At 34.6% G+C, this 16,483-nt stretch overlaps 2 protein-coding genes across 2 annotated transcripts; one reads left to right on the top strand and one right to left on the bottom strand.

Annotated features, from left to right (window-relative positions):
- The first annotated feature begins 3,091 nt into the window (after positions 1 to 3,091).
- Positions 3,092 to 4,552, top strand: LOC113109305 (ladderlectin). The gene is made up of 6 exons (XM_026272925.1): positions 3,092 to 3,190; positions 3,289 to 3,356; positions 3,549 to 3,643; positions 3,807 to 3,932; positions 4,100 to 4,208; positions 4,348 to 4,552. The coding sequence occupies exons 2-6, from the start codon at positions 3,296 to 3,298 to the stop codon at positions 4,413 to 4,415; spliced, it is 459 nt and encodes a 152-aa protein (XP_026128710.1). The 5' UTR covers positions 3,092 to 3,190; positions 3,289 to 3,295; the 3' UTR covers positions 4,416 to 4,552.
- A 1,968-nt stretch (positions 4,553 to 6,520) lies between these two features.
- On the bottom strand, positions 6,521 to 11,045 carry LOC113108431 (calsequestrin-2-like). The gene is made up of 11 exons (XM_026271559.1): positions 10,595 to 11,045; positions 9,681 to 9,765; positions 9,082 to 9,182; positions 8,869 to 8,980; positions 8,402 to 8,475; positions 8,149 to 8,279; positions 8,001 to 8,046; positions 7,544 to 7,598; positions 7,340 to 7,440; positions 7,144 to 7,218; positions 6,521 to 7,041 (listed from the first exon to the last, which is right to left on the bottom strand). The coding sequence occupies exons 1-11, from the start codon at positions 10,829 to 10,831 to the stop codon at positions 6,817 to 6,819; spliced, it is 1,242 nt and encodes a 413-aa protein (XP_026127344.1). The 5' UTR covers positions 10,832 to 11,045; the 3' UTR covers positions 6,521 to 6,816.
- Positions 11,046 to 16,483: the final 5,438 nt, after the last annotated feature.

The following is a 16,483-nucleotide window of genomic DNA, read 5'->3' as shown; positions in this document are numbered from 1 at the left end:
GCAAAGCTAAATTTTCATCAACTATTACTCATATAAATATGAGCATGCTTCAGTTTCGCATGATCCTTCAGAAATCATTCTAATATGCTGATTTATAATCAATGTTGGAAACAGTTGTGCTGCTTAATATTTTTTTGGAACCTGTGACACTTTTTGTAGAATTCTTTGATAAATAAAACATTAAAAAGAAAAGCAAACTTTAAAAATAAAATAAATAAAAATACACTGAGAATCCAGGGTGTGCTGTATATGAGTGCAGAAAAATTAACTTTTGCTGCTTATTATTTTTAGGTTCATCATGCCAATGCTGAGAAGTCTTCTTCTTCTTTTCATTGTGTTCTCCATGGGGAATGCATTCAAAATTTTAAGGTAGCACTTACACCTTTTTTTAGTTGAAACTAATGTTTGTTTTTTGTTTTGTTTTTTTTAAGTAAAGTTGTCAACACACTTGTTTGGTAGAGTTTAGGTTCCTTGTTGGTTTGCTTATTTATTGCGTATTGCCTTGCTTATCAGGCATGAAAACTTTGGGGAAAATAAAAAATAAAATAAATAAATAATTTTACCACCTCCTTTGGAATATAATGCAACAATTGTTTTATTAGACTTCCCAAATTGTCATTTTAACACCCTCTCTCCCACATTGGATAGCTTTCGTGACTATTAATGTTTGTCTTTCTTCATAAAACAAATATTAACCAAATCAAACATTTCACCTGAGGTCAATTCTGAAATTTGGTTGATTTGACATGAAATAAAACCTTTTGCTTTTGAACTTTTCAATCAGATGGCCTTGACTAGACATACTTTCCATTTTGTTAAAAATACACTTATGGAAACAAACCAAGCCTTGTTTGAATTTTCACAAAACCTTCATTTGATTCTGGCAAAAACCTTTAGATCGAGGACAAAAACCTTGCATGTGAGTAGATTTAGCAATATTTTAATAATTAAAATAGTCTTTCAATATTGACTTGAACAAATAATATTATCTCTATTATCAGACTGTCATGGATCGCTACTAGAATTAATAAAGTTTTGTTGGTCTTGCTGGTTTTCACGTGAACACCTTTTCTCTTTTTCTTTCTATTGTACAAACAAACTACACCTCCAAAGAGAGAGATGTTTTTAGATTATATCTTTTGATATTTACAGTATTATTTGTCATGATTATTTAGTTTAAACTTTTTTTTATCATTCATATAAAGATATCCTGATAAACACATAAAAGAAAAGAAAAGAACAACAGGGAAGAAATATAATATATTTTTAAAATGCACCTTATACATATTGAGTTTATTATATACACTGCAATTCAAATGTTTGGGATCAGTTAGCTTTTTAAAGAAGTTTCTTCTGCTCATCAGGGCTGCATTTATTTGATTAAAGACACAGAAAAAAAATTATATTGTGAAATATTACTGCAGTTTAAAATAATGGTTTTCTATTTTACATATACTTTAAAATATTATTTATTTCTGTGAAGCAAAGCTAAATTTTCATCAACTATTACTCCGGTCTTCAGTTTCGCATGATCCTTCAGAAATCATTCTAATATGCTTCCTGTCAATTAACTGTCCTATAATCAAACAAAAATATAAATAAATAATAAAATACACTGAGAATCCAGGGTGTGCTGTATATGAGTGCAGAAAAATTAACTTTTGCTGCTTATTATTTTTAGGTTCATAATGCCAGTGCTGAGAAGTCTTCTTTCTTCTTTTCATTGTGTTCTCCATGGGGAATTCAGAAGGTAACCAAGACATTTATTTGTAAAAACTCTCACAATGCCATTAAAATATTCTATTGAGTAATATTTGAAAGATCTACAGTGTCAGCACACAATCACTTAAACATTAAATAAGCTATGTAAAATAGTAATAATAATAATTATTATTATTATTTATATTATTATTATTATTGTTATTATTAACTTGAACCGTTTGATTAAGAATCAACATATTTTAAATTTTTTGTGCTATATGAAATCTTGAATATTTAAGCTGACTACATTCATAATTTGAAGGTAGCACTAACACCTTTTTTTAAGTTGAAACAAATATATATATATATTTTTAAGTCAAGTTATCAACACACTTGTCAAAAATCATGACGATGGTAATGAATTGATAAATAAATGACACAAGCTCTAAGACTTTTTAAGAGTGTGCTAGAAATGGATAATGCTGCTTCTGAATGACTGCTGAGATAGTTTTATGACCTGAAATTGAGTGGAAACTTATGGACCTGGAAATAGTATTCATTATGTCACAAATTAACAGACAAGCAGATACAGATGAACAAAAGTACGGTGGCCGGGAGAGCTCAACGCGCTGCAACTTCAGAAAACACATGCACATAAAAAAAACACACCAACAAATCAAGAAAACAACTTCATCAGTCGGACAGCACATGTGCTGCAAATACGCACAACACAAACAAATAAAGTATTTTATTTGCAGTGCGTTTCTTTATTTGGTTGCATTGAGACCATTTGCAAATTGATTAAGCTGCTTTCTTAATTTGTAATTGTTTTTATTATTTCTATTTGCAGCGTTTTTCTTTGTTTGTTGTGAGTATTTGCAGCTCTTTTTTTGCATTTTTGTATTCAATTGTATTTGCAGCAATTTTCTGGTTGTGTTGTGAGTATTTGAAGCACGTTTCTGTTTTTGCAGTGTGTTTATTTATTTGGTTTTGTTGTGAGCATTTGCAGCATTTGTGTTGTCAAATTGATGAAGTTGTTTTTTTAATTTGCAAGTGCTCTTTCTATTTGCAATGCATCGATCTCTCTCGGCCACCATACAAAAGTCTTAAAGGGGCACACTTCACAAACAGCAAAAGAGCACTGGATGTTTCAAAAAGGTTTACAGTTTTTACCTTGGTATTCAAATCCTCTTTGAACAAATATGGGGAGAGAATTTCCCTAATGGCTAATGTTTAATTTCACTATATATAAAATAAATATTTGATTAAGATAATACTGTATTTTTGACTGGCTCATCTTAATCCATTCTCTTATGTTTGGATTTGGATTGTGTACACATGTCCATAGTTCAAACAATCACATTCCGTGTCGTCCTTGTGACTTACGGTATACACACTTGACTTCAAGTAAAGTATAAAAGCAGGGCTCTTTCTGGAACTTCACAAAATCTTCCTCTGAGATTCTGAAGGGAGCGATCTGAAAACCAAGGTGAGTTTTTAACACAGAGACCTAATAAATAACTTTGTCTTTAAAATATATTGCAGCATATGAGTGCAGATCAACTTTTGCTGCTTATTCATTTTCAGGTTCATAATGGCAATGCTGAGAAATCTTCTGCTTCTGTTCATTGTGTTCTCCATGGGGAATGCAGATGGTAACCAAGACATTTATTTATATAAATCCTCATTATTCTATTTCTAGTTTGTTTTGCCAAATCATTTGCATTTTGTGTAGAGGGATATAAAGAAATATACATTGTTCTGTTGAATTTACATTATTCTGTCTATTTGCATAATAATAAGAGTAATGATTAACATGAAGATTAATATTTATTTACTGGATACAGTTGATGTAGATGAAAAATGCCCCTTTGGATGGACAAATTTTGGTGTCCAATGCTACAAGTTCGTCTCTCAGTCGGTTAACTGGATCACAGCAGAGGTAAAGTGTTAGTTACAACAATAAGATTTTTTGTTATTTTTTAAATTAGGCTACTTTACAACATATTTTGTTTGAAAGCGACTTCAAATGTTAATTTATGTTTTTTTCTAAAAAAAATATATATATATTGTATTGACAATTGAAAAAATATCTCTCTCTTTAGAGAAGCTGCCAAAGTCTGGATGCAAATCTGGCGTCTGTGCACAGTAAACCTGAAAACGATTTTCTGCTGAGTCTGATACCTTCTTCTTCCACACGTTGTTGGCTTGGTGCTCATGATGGTGTGCAAGTAAGTTAAATTGTGTGGTCTAATGAGGCTTTTTTGCTTGTCTATAATAACATTTTATAACTAAAATTTCTAATGTAGATGGTTTGAATTCTTCAAAGTCAGATTAAATGACCTTCTTTATGGAGTATGAGTAGTGCACTCTTATAATAACTGTTTTTGATCTTTAGGAAGGACAGTGGTTGTGGAGTGATGGGACTCCATATGACTACACCAGCTGGTGCTCTAATGAACCTAACAATCTGAATACTGAGAACTGTGGAGAGATCAACTGGACCTGTAAGAATGCAGTGTGGTTTCTGCTTTCAGTGATTATTTACAATTCTATAATTTCATATTTACAAGTTTAAAAAAAAGCCTAATTTTCTAACACCACTATAATGATCAGAATAACTTATTTCATTTTTCCACCCTACAGCTAACCGTTGCTGGAATGATATAAGCTGTTCAACCTCAATGGGTTATATTTGTGCTAAAGACCTGTGAGATCACATGGAGTCATCCTGCTCCACGGTTACTTTGACTGCACTATAATTACATATTCTGATCTTATCTTGGTAAAATGTATAACTTTAATCTCTTCTCAATACTGATCCTCTAATCAATAAACACATTTAAGCAAAGCTTGTGAGTTGTGGTGTTAAATCAAAATCATTTATAATATTATTGTGAGAATATGGTTATTAGAAGGCCAGAAAAGCAATTTGTATTTTGTATTTTAGTAGGTTACAGATTATAGGTTACCCTATTTAAAATGTAATAAGTAGTGTAACTATTTCAATTACTTTATTAATGGAATGTATCTGATTACTTTTGGTTACATTTGATTACTTTTCTAACTTTCTAGTGAATGTTTTGAACTGTTAATCATTTTCAGACGTTTAAAACAGGCAGAGTTAGGCCTAATCGTATAGTAGTGCTCAACACTAATTACTTTCAGACTTTCAAAATCCTTCTTCACTTGAATTAAGATTACAATAATTACATTTTAAAGTGTGGTCATGCACCACAAAATCAGACGTTACTGCATCCCATCCCATGTAGGTACTAAAACAGTTAGCAAGTAAGCATGTGTCCCATTCTGCCTTCAAGACTCCTGAAACATTGGTGTCTCATACATTAAATGATGTTATTCAGTTACATGTAACTAGTTATTTGCTAGTAACACTGTGAACCAGGTAGGCCTGACATGACAATGATGTTATCACTATCTTTGAGGATGAGTTTGAGAGGGCTCTGAAGCAAGTAATCATGCCTAATCAATGGTAACCAAGCTCATCGTAGAACAAAATTAGCCTCCAAATACAATCTGTTATAGATTAGCTTGCAGTTAGTAAAGACGGGATAGGTGGAATCATGCTGAGTGACACACATCAGAAGCGTTAGGATCTAATTATGAATTTGCTCAAGAGAATAGACACTGATGAACCAAAATAATTAAAGTGTTTTACTCTCTCATTGATGGTGTTCTCTGGTCTGTTTCCTGAAGTCCACAACAATCTCTGGTCTTTGTGACCAAAGATCTGACTTGTTCCAGCACAAATTAAGCCATGTACTTGGGGTAGCCCATAACAATTTAGTGAAAACAAAATGGGTTTTTTTCTCCCTCCTTTCCTGTTAGAAATGACTGGTCTACACAAAAAAAAATATTATAAATTCCTTGTTATGCTATTACCAAATTTTTGGTTTAACTGTTTTACCTCAGGGACTGCTCTCCCCTCTCTGCATGCAACAGGACTTTTTTAAGTTTTGTAAGACAAGTTAAGATGTTTACTCTCTGGTTCACCTAAATCTTTGTATAGGACTTGGGATCCCTTTTAGGACTATATTAAAGGACTGACTACCTTGTGCACCAGTAACTGGCAACATGTAATGTTTGTCATCTGTTAGAAGGGTTTTTTGTTGTTGTTGTTGTTATTACTTATATACTAATTAAATATATATATATATATATATAGATAGATAGATAGATAGATAGATAGATAGATAGATAGATAGATAGATAGATAGATAGATAGATAGATAGATAGATAGATAGATAGATAGATAGATAGATAGATAGATAGATTATTTAATTTGTTATTGTTTATTTATTTAATTTACTTTTTTTCTGGTTACAGTATGTCCTCACTAAATACAGCGCAGGATGTCTTGAAGGATGAGGATCGAAGGGCGCTGATGCAAGTGAAGATCAGAAAAGCATCTGACCCTGATGCTAGGCCTATTTCTGGTCATTTTCTGAGATCCTGCGCTGATTGGCTTGCAGGTTTAATAAAAAATTCATCTTCAACGAGTCCCTTGCTACATCTGTGGTTCCCACCTGTTATAATGCTCATGTTGCCTTCCTGTCATTTTGACATGGAGAGGATTTTCTTTTCCCTGAAAATGCTTGTTAATGTCTTTGCACTGGATTACTGATTGACTCTGCTTACACAAGTCAGTCCATAACTACTTTAGTTTTTTTGGAAGAATCAGCTCTTAGTATCAAAAGCTCTGCAGGGATTGGTGTGCTTAGCTGAGAAGTCTGTTCAGCAGATTTGTGTCAAATCATATTAATATGAAAACCCATGAAGCCTCACATAGGGACACGCTTCCTAAACCTGTTGTAAAGTTTTATTGTCTTGTGTGAATGATTACAGTAGAAAATGTACAGGAGAATAATGATTGATGCAGTGACAAAATTGCTCTGCTGAATTTCATTTGACTCCCCCAGTTTAAAAGTGAATAAAATAAATTATTTTCACCTAAATAAATAAGAGACTTCTTTGATTTGTATAATTTCAATTTAACATTAGGATAACTCTGCAGTGTACATAATGTACATAACGATTTTGCTGTAAAAGAAAGTTCTTTTTAGCAGATTTCTTTGAGCTTCACAGTATATGAATCATTCATCATCATCATCATCATCATCATCATCATCATCATCATCTTCGTCATCATCATCATCGTCATCATCATTGTCATCATCATCGTCGTCATCGTCATCGTCGTCATCATCATCATCCTCTGTATTCACTGTTCCAGAGAGCACATCTTCTATCCAGTTTTCCAGCTCTTCAGGTGAAGGCAGCTCATCATCATCAGGTATCTCCAACCAGACACTGTCCGCCTGTCAAAGAGGCCATGGCAGTGGGACAGATCCAAGCATGAGAAAGAGGGCTTTCATAATGAATTCAGCGGATCTGGTTAAAAATGAAAGTAGTGCACTTACATCTGTAACATTAACTACACCAATCTGTGGTCTGAAGAGGTCAACCTTGAAGGTCTTCTCCCAGTAAGGAATGAGCTAAGACAGGAAATATAAAGAGGGGTTCAACCGAAGAAAGATTTTTTCTTCCGGTTTTTGTCATCACAGTATTAGTGATTCAAAATATCGTCATGCATCTATCCAAACTTATTTTAGTCACCAGTGGGAAGTTGTCTGGGTCAATCCACACAATACTCAGGTCTGGATTGTGTGTGTTGTCTCTTGCCACTTCCTTCAAAATCTCCAAGAATTCAAAACCATCTGAAAATCATATTCAAGGTCAAATCCTTTTGATGTTGCTCACACCAAATGAATAGTCTTTGGCTTTATAAGGAATGAATAGGTGCCCTGGAATTGTACATACCAGGGTCCTCTTCTTCTGCAAAGGCTACAATGTGGATTCCATTCAAATCATCCTCCTGCAAAAGATAACTTTTATTTCAGTGTGTCATCGCTTTATGATATCCACAGCTATTTCTCTGCTCTGCAACAATGCTTTATTTAGCAATTTTACTGTTCGGCTTATTACATAGCCTCTCAATAAATTAGTGATCTGGCAATGTGGACATAAAATATTGATTTGGGTTTCAATAAATGCTTATTAGAAAAACAATAAATGACAATATAAACAGTCCAATGTAATATGATATAATAATATTAATAGTCAAGTCATCTGAGTCATTTTTATGACAAACAATAACTGACATGCAACTGACCAATCAAAAGAGTTTTCCAGAAAGCCATGCAATAAATAATGATAGTCATATAAAATACAACAATCATACAATTCCATAACATTTTCGTTTAAAAATATTTCTCACCCAGGTCTCAAACATGTCTTCTGCCCTGAGCTTTCTTAGAGTTGGTCTGTGGAGGTCAACAGATGTCATCAACATGACTTTGACATCAGTATCAAATATCTGTCTATCCATCCTTCAGAATATCCTTAGATAAGCTTTTACTGATTACCTCCTGTGTTCGGATATGAAGGCCACCAGCTCTTCCTCTGAGTGTGGTTTGTCTGGAATAGTGACTGGTTCCTCCATGAAGGGCTCATAGAAGTCCACCTCATTCATCTTCAGAGTCAGCTCTTTTGCAACCTGAAACACAACACTTCGGCCATCAGTAGAGAACTCTCCACTCCCCAAAAGAAAATAATGGGACAATGATAGCCTCAAGATATTCTAAACATAAACCGAGTATAAAATAAAACAATACTCACAGATTTCTCAAAAGTGGCAAAAAATTTGATAAAAGGCTGAAACTGTTCGGCTGCCTCTTGGAAAGCAAGATAATCTGAGGAAACCAGAGGAAAAAAAAGAAAAGATAGCTTTTGTTTGTTTATTAAAAGGAAACTGAATCAAAAGTTGTAAATTCCATTTTGATCACAACCGGACCTTTATTTTTGACAGTGTAGCCTACCAGAGCAGTGACTTGAAATAAATGACCTTTAAATGTCAACTATAGCTTGAAAGAGTAGTAGCCTACAATACTCAAGAGGTTTCTTCGTGCATTTAAAAAACATAACCGGAATGTAGGACATTTAAAAATGAATGTGTTAACATTTATTACATGGTATTAATTTTTTGCATACTGTGAGGTATGTAAAGTGGTTTGGAAAGTACAGAGATCTGATAACCACAGCTGAAGAATGTAACTGGTCCTCATAGTCTGCGTGCACATACTTACGTTCAGAGTCACCACTCTTGAAGAAACCAATGAGTTTGATGTCTTCTTCCATATTGTCAAAAGCCCGTAACTCCAAAGCATTGTCAATGATCTCAACCGGATCGTCCAACAGCTGGAGCACCAGGGAGAGATGGAGGCAGAAAAATAAAATGGCATATAAAAGCACTACAACAAATTAGATGTCTAGGTTCAAAATTAATACAGATTCTTTACATCCAGAAGGAATTCCACAAGAGTGTCTGCAGTGAGCAGGCCATCAAATTCAATCACACGGTCCTCCTTAAAGACATAGACGCTGCCTTCCTCGTGCAGACCTTCCAATGAAACACATAGACATTCATCATTGCAATGTAAAGTAGTACACTGTCCAAGCAAATAGACATAATGTATAGTCTATCAGCATTTCTTTATTCAAATTTCTGTTTACACAATGATGTTGTTCTAAAATTATTCTACTGGGATGTTTGCAGAGCATTTTAGAAGATGTCTTGAGGTCATGCTTTGTATCATTGATAGATCATAGTCATGTTGGATCTCTCTATAGTCACTGCAATGCACTGTTGCTTCTGTCGCTTTTTCATGAGACCAAAATTAAAAATTTTTACATACTTATTTAATTTCATTTAAACATTTATTTAATTTTGGCAATTCAGTTTAAATGACTATTTTCTGTGTTTTTACTGTTAATTTGATGTTAATTACACTGCATTTCTACACAGTCTACATTTCTGCATAAACATTTCAATGACGATTCTCGTTCAGATATCGCACCCATAGACTGTATAAGTTTTGCATATGAGTTTTCACCTCACCTAATTTCTTGGCAACCTTAGCATCTTTTTGGGAGTCAACCATTCCAAAGCCAATATCCTTTTCTTCCAGGACTTGAGCAGCTAACTGTGGAAAAATCAAATCATGGTTAGCACTGTAACAGCTGTATTTTTTGTTATTTTGTTTTCTTGTCATATTTTTTATTAACTATTAGCTCAAGCTCAAAATGTCAAGTAAAACAAAATAAAATAAAATCAAGTCTAATAAAATACATATAACCTTAGTTTATTCATGTATGTATGCATGTTTTATAGAATATCAGTAGAACGTGGATAACCGCTGAGTCACACTGGCATCGTTGTCTAGAACGTGAACCTGTTAGCCATGAATTTAGAGTTAAGGAGGCCACACACAAAAATGTATTCATTTTAGAAGGGTTCTCATTCCGTAAATACCCACAGTGTTCTGCTTTCATCATGATGTGAGTAGTAAATGGCAATACTCTAGGAGCAGTTTCCCGAGCCCACATTCAGAAGCTATCAGGTGCACTGAACATTAAGAGTCTGATTAACATGGTGACTGATGATGTCCACTTTTTAATCCAGATAAATACTTAAATGAAAAAGAGATGTGAAGATAGACATGTCGGTCAGCTGCAGCCTGTGGGCCTCTAGAGTACTGATATTAGCCTACTTACAAAAATATATATTTGAACCTATATTATATTACATTTATTTTTATTATTACATTTCATACTTGCAACCCATTAACATTAAAATGCAATTTAAAAAAAACGAAATATTTTAAATTATATATTTAAAAACATTGAATCATGTTTACTGCACATGTATAGGAAATTCCATGTTGCTTTGATCCAAAAAACACCCTCTGAACTGAAGTCCATTCAGTCTTATATCTTACACCATACATTCACTCATGTCTTCTCCTCTCTTACCTCTAGCACTAACTCAGTCATTTGTAACTGTTTCTGCAGCTCTTTTGCAGTTGGTGGAGGAGCGTGGTAGAACAGGCACAGCATGTCGTATTTCTTCAAGCCTTTGCGGTAGTTCTTCTCATTTATGTCCAGGACACGATCTTTGCCATCATAACGTGGGAATTCCAGGCCTTTCTCAGCACCACACAGGACAGAGAGACCCAGAGAGGCAAGCAGCAGGATCCAGGTGGTCTGCATGGTCTATACTAATGACTTAAGACCTTTCTGAAAAGAAACAGTGGCTCTTCATGCAGCTCCACCAGGTTTAAGAGTACTTTCTGACAATGTGCGTGCCCTTCTTCTGAAAATTCAGCTTTCTTCAGGCAAACCCTTGACTCTCTGCCTTCTCTCCTAACCACAGACAAAGAGTGGTTGGTGGATTGAGCTGGTAATAGGATGAGAGAGAGCAGACAGGATACCTTACATAGCAGTGTTCCTCTAACCCTTTTTTAGGAGCCCAGTTGTTTCAGAGCTAAAAATACCCCAGTTGTACAGCAAAGGGAAAAGAGCACTATGGGAGAGTGATTAGGCTTCAGCTAATGACATCTGATGCTAAGAAGGGAAAGGAGTGATATAAAGACTTCACTGCAACATAAGACAAATGAAAACAGAAGCAAATGGACTCTTTCCTGTATGTTCATGTGTGCGAGTTGGAAAACAGCTTGCTGTTGATGACAAAAAGTCATTGTGCACTGTACTGTACTGTAACTGGACACCTGTGTACATATATGTTTGTCCCCCTACATGTGTGCACAAGTTAAGCTGACAATGTTCATGTGCTGTTAAATTTGGTGATTGGAGTTTTGGGCTCTGCAAAGCCATTTACACAAATACTGGAACCCTCAAAGAGTGAAATTGTATGTTCAAATGACAAAAAAAACACCATTAAACTTTTTTTAGCCTAATACTTACTTTGTTTAGTTTTTTCCATTCAATTGCAATTGATTACTCCAAATATGAAAGAATAAATGTGTGAGTGACTGAGTGAGTGACTGAGTGAGTGAGTGAGTGAGTGTACACTGACTTGACTGAAACTATATGTACTGTAATTAATCAAATTATACCCACAGGCTTCTAAAAAGGTCGTTGTTTTTTTTTTGGGGGGGGGTTATTTGTTTGAATTTTTTTTTTTTTTTTTTAGTACTCACGCTTGTTAAATCACATTTTATAACTGAACCTTTTAAGTCTGTTTGACTTTAAATAGAGTTTGTTGACATAGAAATAACACCAGCAATGCTTGCCCAAATTAGGATCAGCTGTCTCAAGGATTCCTTTCTAATTGCTTTAGACACAGCATTCCTCAAAGATCTTTTTCTCATACAGTCACAATGTCTTAAAAGTAATCTTACAACATCAACACATAAATCCTAAATAAAATTAACTGCTAATGTGCTTTACAAGCCTCTCGTGTTATGCAGACCATTGCAAATCCTATTGGAACTTTTTTCAGAGCTGTTTTGTCCAAGGGTAAAGGTTCATTTTATGTCGGGCAGGCAGTGGTGGACAGTAACGGAGTAGCTTTACTTCGTTACTGTACTTAAGTACATTTTTCAAGTATCTGTACTTTACTGGAGTAGTTTTATTTTGAGTAACTTTTACTTTTACTTCACTACATTCCAAAGCATAAAATCGTACTTTTTACTTCACTACATTTCATAAAACATATCGTTACTCCCTATATCACGTTCTCCGACACGCAGAAGCGGTGTCTGATTCATCATGAACGAACTGAGTCTTTTCAAAAGAAACTTTTAAATCGTATCGCGAATCGCACCAAACGATTCGTTTACGAGTTAGAATGATCCGATTGCAGCTGTTCTGGAGTCGACCACTCACTGATTCAAATGAACCGTTTAGTGCGAGTCACCAGAAGTAAGAACCGGGAGATCTTGTGAGCGCGCGTGCGTCTGATGTTGCTAAAAGTAAGTTATTAATGTCGAAATTTAGGATTAATTATTGTAACTGAAAATCATATTTAGGTCAAAACTGTCAGTTGTTTGGGAACTAAATCCGTTGTAAAGAGAGATCTATTTAAGCCCACTCAAATGCTGGAGTGCAGACGATGCAGACACATCAATTTTAGGTAAAAAAAACAACAACAACAACAAAAAAAACTTAAAACAACACAGATTAAATACAATAACTCATGCATGTTCAAATTCACCGCTGCCGTAATGTTAACAGTTTTATCAAAATGTCCTATGTTACGTCTGTTTTTATATTGTTTATCGACAGTAACGTTATACATATGTATATGGTTTGGATTAACTAGACGAGTAGACAGACATGAATGTTCATCGTACTGAAAATAAGTAAATATTGTTAGCTGATGCTAACTGTCTAGCTAACAAGCTTGTTGGTGCTAAGTTGATGTAATTTTTATAATTGTCCAAATATTTGTATTCAGCCACACACATATATTATACATACATACGTGTTTTTAAACCACAGACAAGATTTGAGAAGGAAAAAATCATTATGAAATTTTTTTAAATTATTTTTTTCCTTAAAATGTTCTTCCTAACTTCAGGCCTTATTATCATGTCATATATGCAGTACAGACCAAAAGTTTGGACACAGCTTCTCATTCAAAGAGTTTTCTTTATTTTCATGACTATGAAAATTGTAGATTCACACTGAAGGCATCAAAACTATGAATTAACACATGTGGAATTATATATGGAATTATATACATAACAAAAAAGTGTGAAACAACTGAAAATATGTCATATTCTTGGTTCTTCAAAGTAGCCACCTTTTGCTTTGATTACTGCTTTGCACACTCTTGGCGTTCTCTTGATGAGCTTCAAGAGGTAGTCACCTGAAATGGTCTTCCAACAGTCTTGAAGGAGTTCCCCGAGAGATGCTTAGCACTTGTTGGCCCTTTTGCCTTCTGTCTGAGGTCCAGCTCACCCCTAAACCATCTGTATTGGGTTCAGGTCCGGTGACTGTGGAGGCCAGGTCATCTGGCGCAGCACCCCATCACTCTCCTTCTTGGTCAAATAGCCCTTGATGCCTTCAGTGTGACTCTACAATTTTTATAGTCATCAAAATAAAGAAAACTCTTTGAATGAGTTTTCAAAATTTTTGGTCTGTACTGTAACTTTGATGTTCTGTAAAACAACTAACTTTAAAATACTTTTTTCTTACTGGTGAAAATCAGATGGTCATCTCTGTTTTCTCTCAGGTACATCACAGTGTAAGCTTCACAGTGAACATTACTCTCGTCAGCGTAGTCCATATCAACAACAAAAATATATCTTGACTCCATATAGTGGTTATTTTGGAAAAAATCCCAGGTATTTTGAGCAGTAGGATTATAAAAAAAATGTGCTAATATAAAATTAAATTAAGTAGCCTATGTAAAATTGCAAACATCTATCTTTCAGTACTTTTTTACTTAAGTACATAAAAAATGTAGTACTTTTGTACTTTCACTTGAGTAAAATTGAAAAAGGAGTACTTTTACTTTTACTGGAGTAATATTTTACCATATGTATCTGTACTTTTACTCAAGTACTTGATTTGTGTACTTCGTCCACCACTGCGGGCAGGTAACAGAACAGCGGACGTATGCCTTAGTCTGAGAAGACCAGACTCACTCTTTGTATCCTACTTGTGGTAGGTTATGCTCCCTTCTCTTGGTCTTCACCGTGCTTCGTATTTGACAACAACATAACAAGCATCACAGATGAGTTGTAAATGTTTTTCTCAGTAGGCTGTTGGATAAAGCTATGGTGCTTAATTCTCAATGATTTTAGTCATGGTGTTTGCGACTGACTTCACAGGTGGAGGCTACATTTTACAATGTAAAACCGAAAGAAAAGAAGCACTGGAGAGTACATTTGTTTGCTCCAAGTTGTCACTCAGTTCATTATTTGTCTCAATTGAAGTTTCTAACTGAAACCACAAGATGGCATGTGTGTCCCATGTCAGACATATTTTCAACAAATCATATCTAAGCTCCATTGAATGCAGTTCCATTTATATGTGGTTTGGGGTGAGAGGGAAGGAAGGTCCTTTTATGTGTATGAATGTGAATGAAAATTACACCCCAGATATTCACTTTTTTTATGTTTACTACTTTCATGAAAACTTATTTCCAGCCACACCTGTACGGTCCCTTTCAGTTTATCACACAAGATTTGAAGCCTGCATATGGTGTGGCAAACAATACAGCCATTCAGAAACTGCAGTACAAAGGTTTCTGCATTTCTCAAAGAAATGTAAACATTAAGCTGAACATCCTAAATGAAACCCAGCTTTAGACGTTCCAAATGCACCGACTGTTTTCTGTGTTGTTGTTAGCACTGACATTTAAAGCATTTAGCATACCTCACTAACACAGAGGCATATTGTTTGATTCAAGTATAGCCTACTGCTGTGGATTTTGCTGTGGAAATTTTCATTGCTAGCAACACTGAATTTACAACCTCTCAATCTCCTCAATCTCTTTATGTAATGGCCATCATTACTCTCTGAGTTATTTTTAGTTCCAGATTTGAACCAAGTGATACTCTATGAATACATTATGATTTAATGATTTTGAATCCTATTTGACTGAAAAAATAATAATAATGTGTACTAGTAGACTATTTAAATTAATTAATGAGCTTGGACAGACAGGTGATCTCTCTGGATATATAATAAAGTTTGTCTCTGCAGATACACACTATATGTTGTCTCTTTCCAGCACAGAAAAGCTGTGATGTTCCTTTAAGACATACTGAAGGCCAAAGTGAAAAAAGTATGAGAAATTGAGTAAGAGAGAGAGAAAAGAGGGGGAAAGGTGATGGAAATATTTGACTTTCCAATGGAACATGAAATGTTTACAAATATCTGAAGATTACAAGTAAAAAAGGTCATCACTGCATCAGTTCCACATTTCCTCCCTTTTCTCTCATTTAAAACAGACAGATATTCAAGAGATTGTTTATTTGGTTTACACACAAAGGGTTCTGAAGTGAACCAAAGTGCATGCAAATAAAATTACACAATGCATTATCGTAAGAACGCTATGATGTTTAGAAAGCATTGCTACTGATTAGAATTAAAAGGACATTTTAATAAGTAACACAGTAAAGTGGCCTGGGGGTTGAGGGGTATAAAATAACAGTTACTGGAGCAGAGAAACAGCATCATGAGCTGAAGGGGAACTTGTGCCAGAGGTCTTCAACCTTGATCCAACCCCACACACCTGAATAATAACCAGCTAATTAAAGTCTTCATGGTTACTTGGAAAATAACTGACAAGTGTGTTGAAGCAAGACTGGAACTAAATCTGCAGAAAGTTTTTTTGGGATATCTGACTTTCTTTGGTTATGTATTTTGATGTGGGGGTCGATCATATGCAGGGGAGGGTACACACTATACCTCAAACCATCAGATTCATAGACATAGATTCATAGCAGTTTTATGCTTTAACTACTAGAGAGCCAAAACATTATGAGGGCCAAATTGCATTGTGTTGTTTAAAAAAATCTCAGTATATTGTAACAGAATAGCTGCATTGAGATAAATTACTTCATTACTATTCCAGAAAAGTTAAAGTTTTATAAACTAGTTTATTTTTAAGCTAAGTCATTTGCATTTATGTTTGTCTGAGAACCTGATGATCTAATGATACACTGGTTTTAATGGAGCTGTTATATCCTGCTTGTGTTAACTCAGGTAGTCTCCTCAGAATGTCAAATATATTCAAAATATTTAGCTTTATTGTTTTATGCATTCTGGCACTGTACTGTTCTGAACCGCATATCTTACGCACTAAAATGATCACTTCTAATACTGTCCCCAATTACTTCACAATTGCTTTTGCACTTTACCATTATACACACACACACACACACA

This window comes from Carassius auratus, chromosome 9, assembly GCF_003368295.1.
Source record: "Carassius auratus strain Wakin chromosome 9, ASM336829v1, whole genome shotgun sequence".
Taxonomy (NCBI): domain Eukaryota; kingdom Metazoa; phylum Chordata; class Actinopteri; order Cypriniformes; family Cyprinidae; genus Carassius; species Carassius auratus.
The sequence above is the reverse complement of the archived record's forward strand: the minus strand, read 5'-3'. Positions and strand labels throughout refer to the sequence as shown.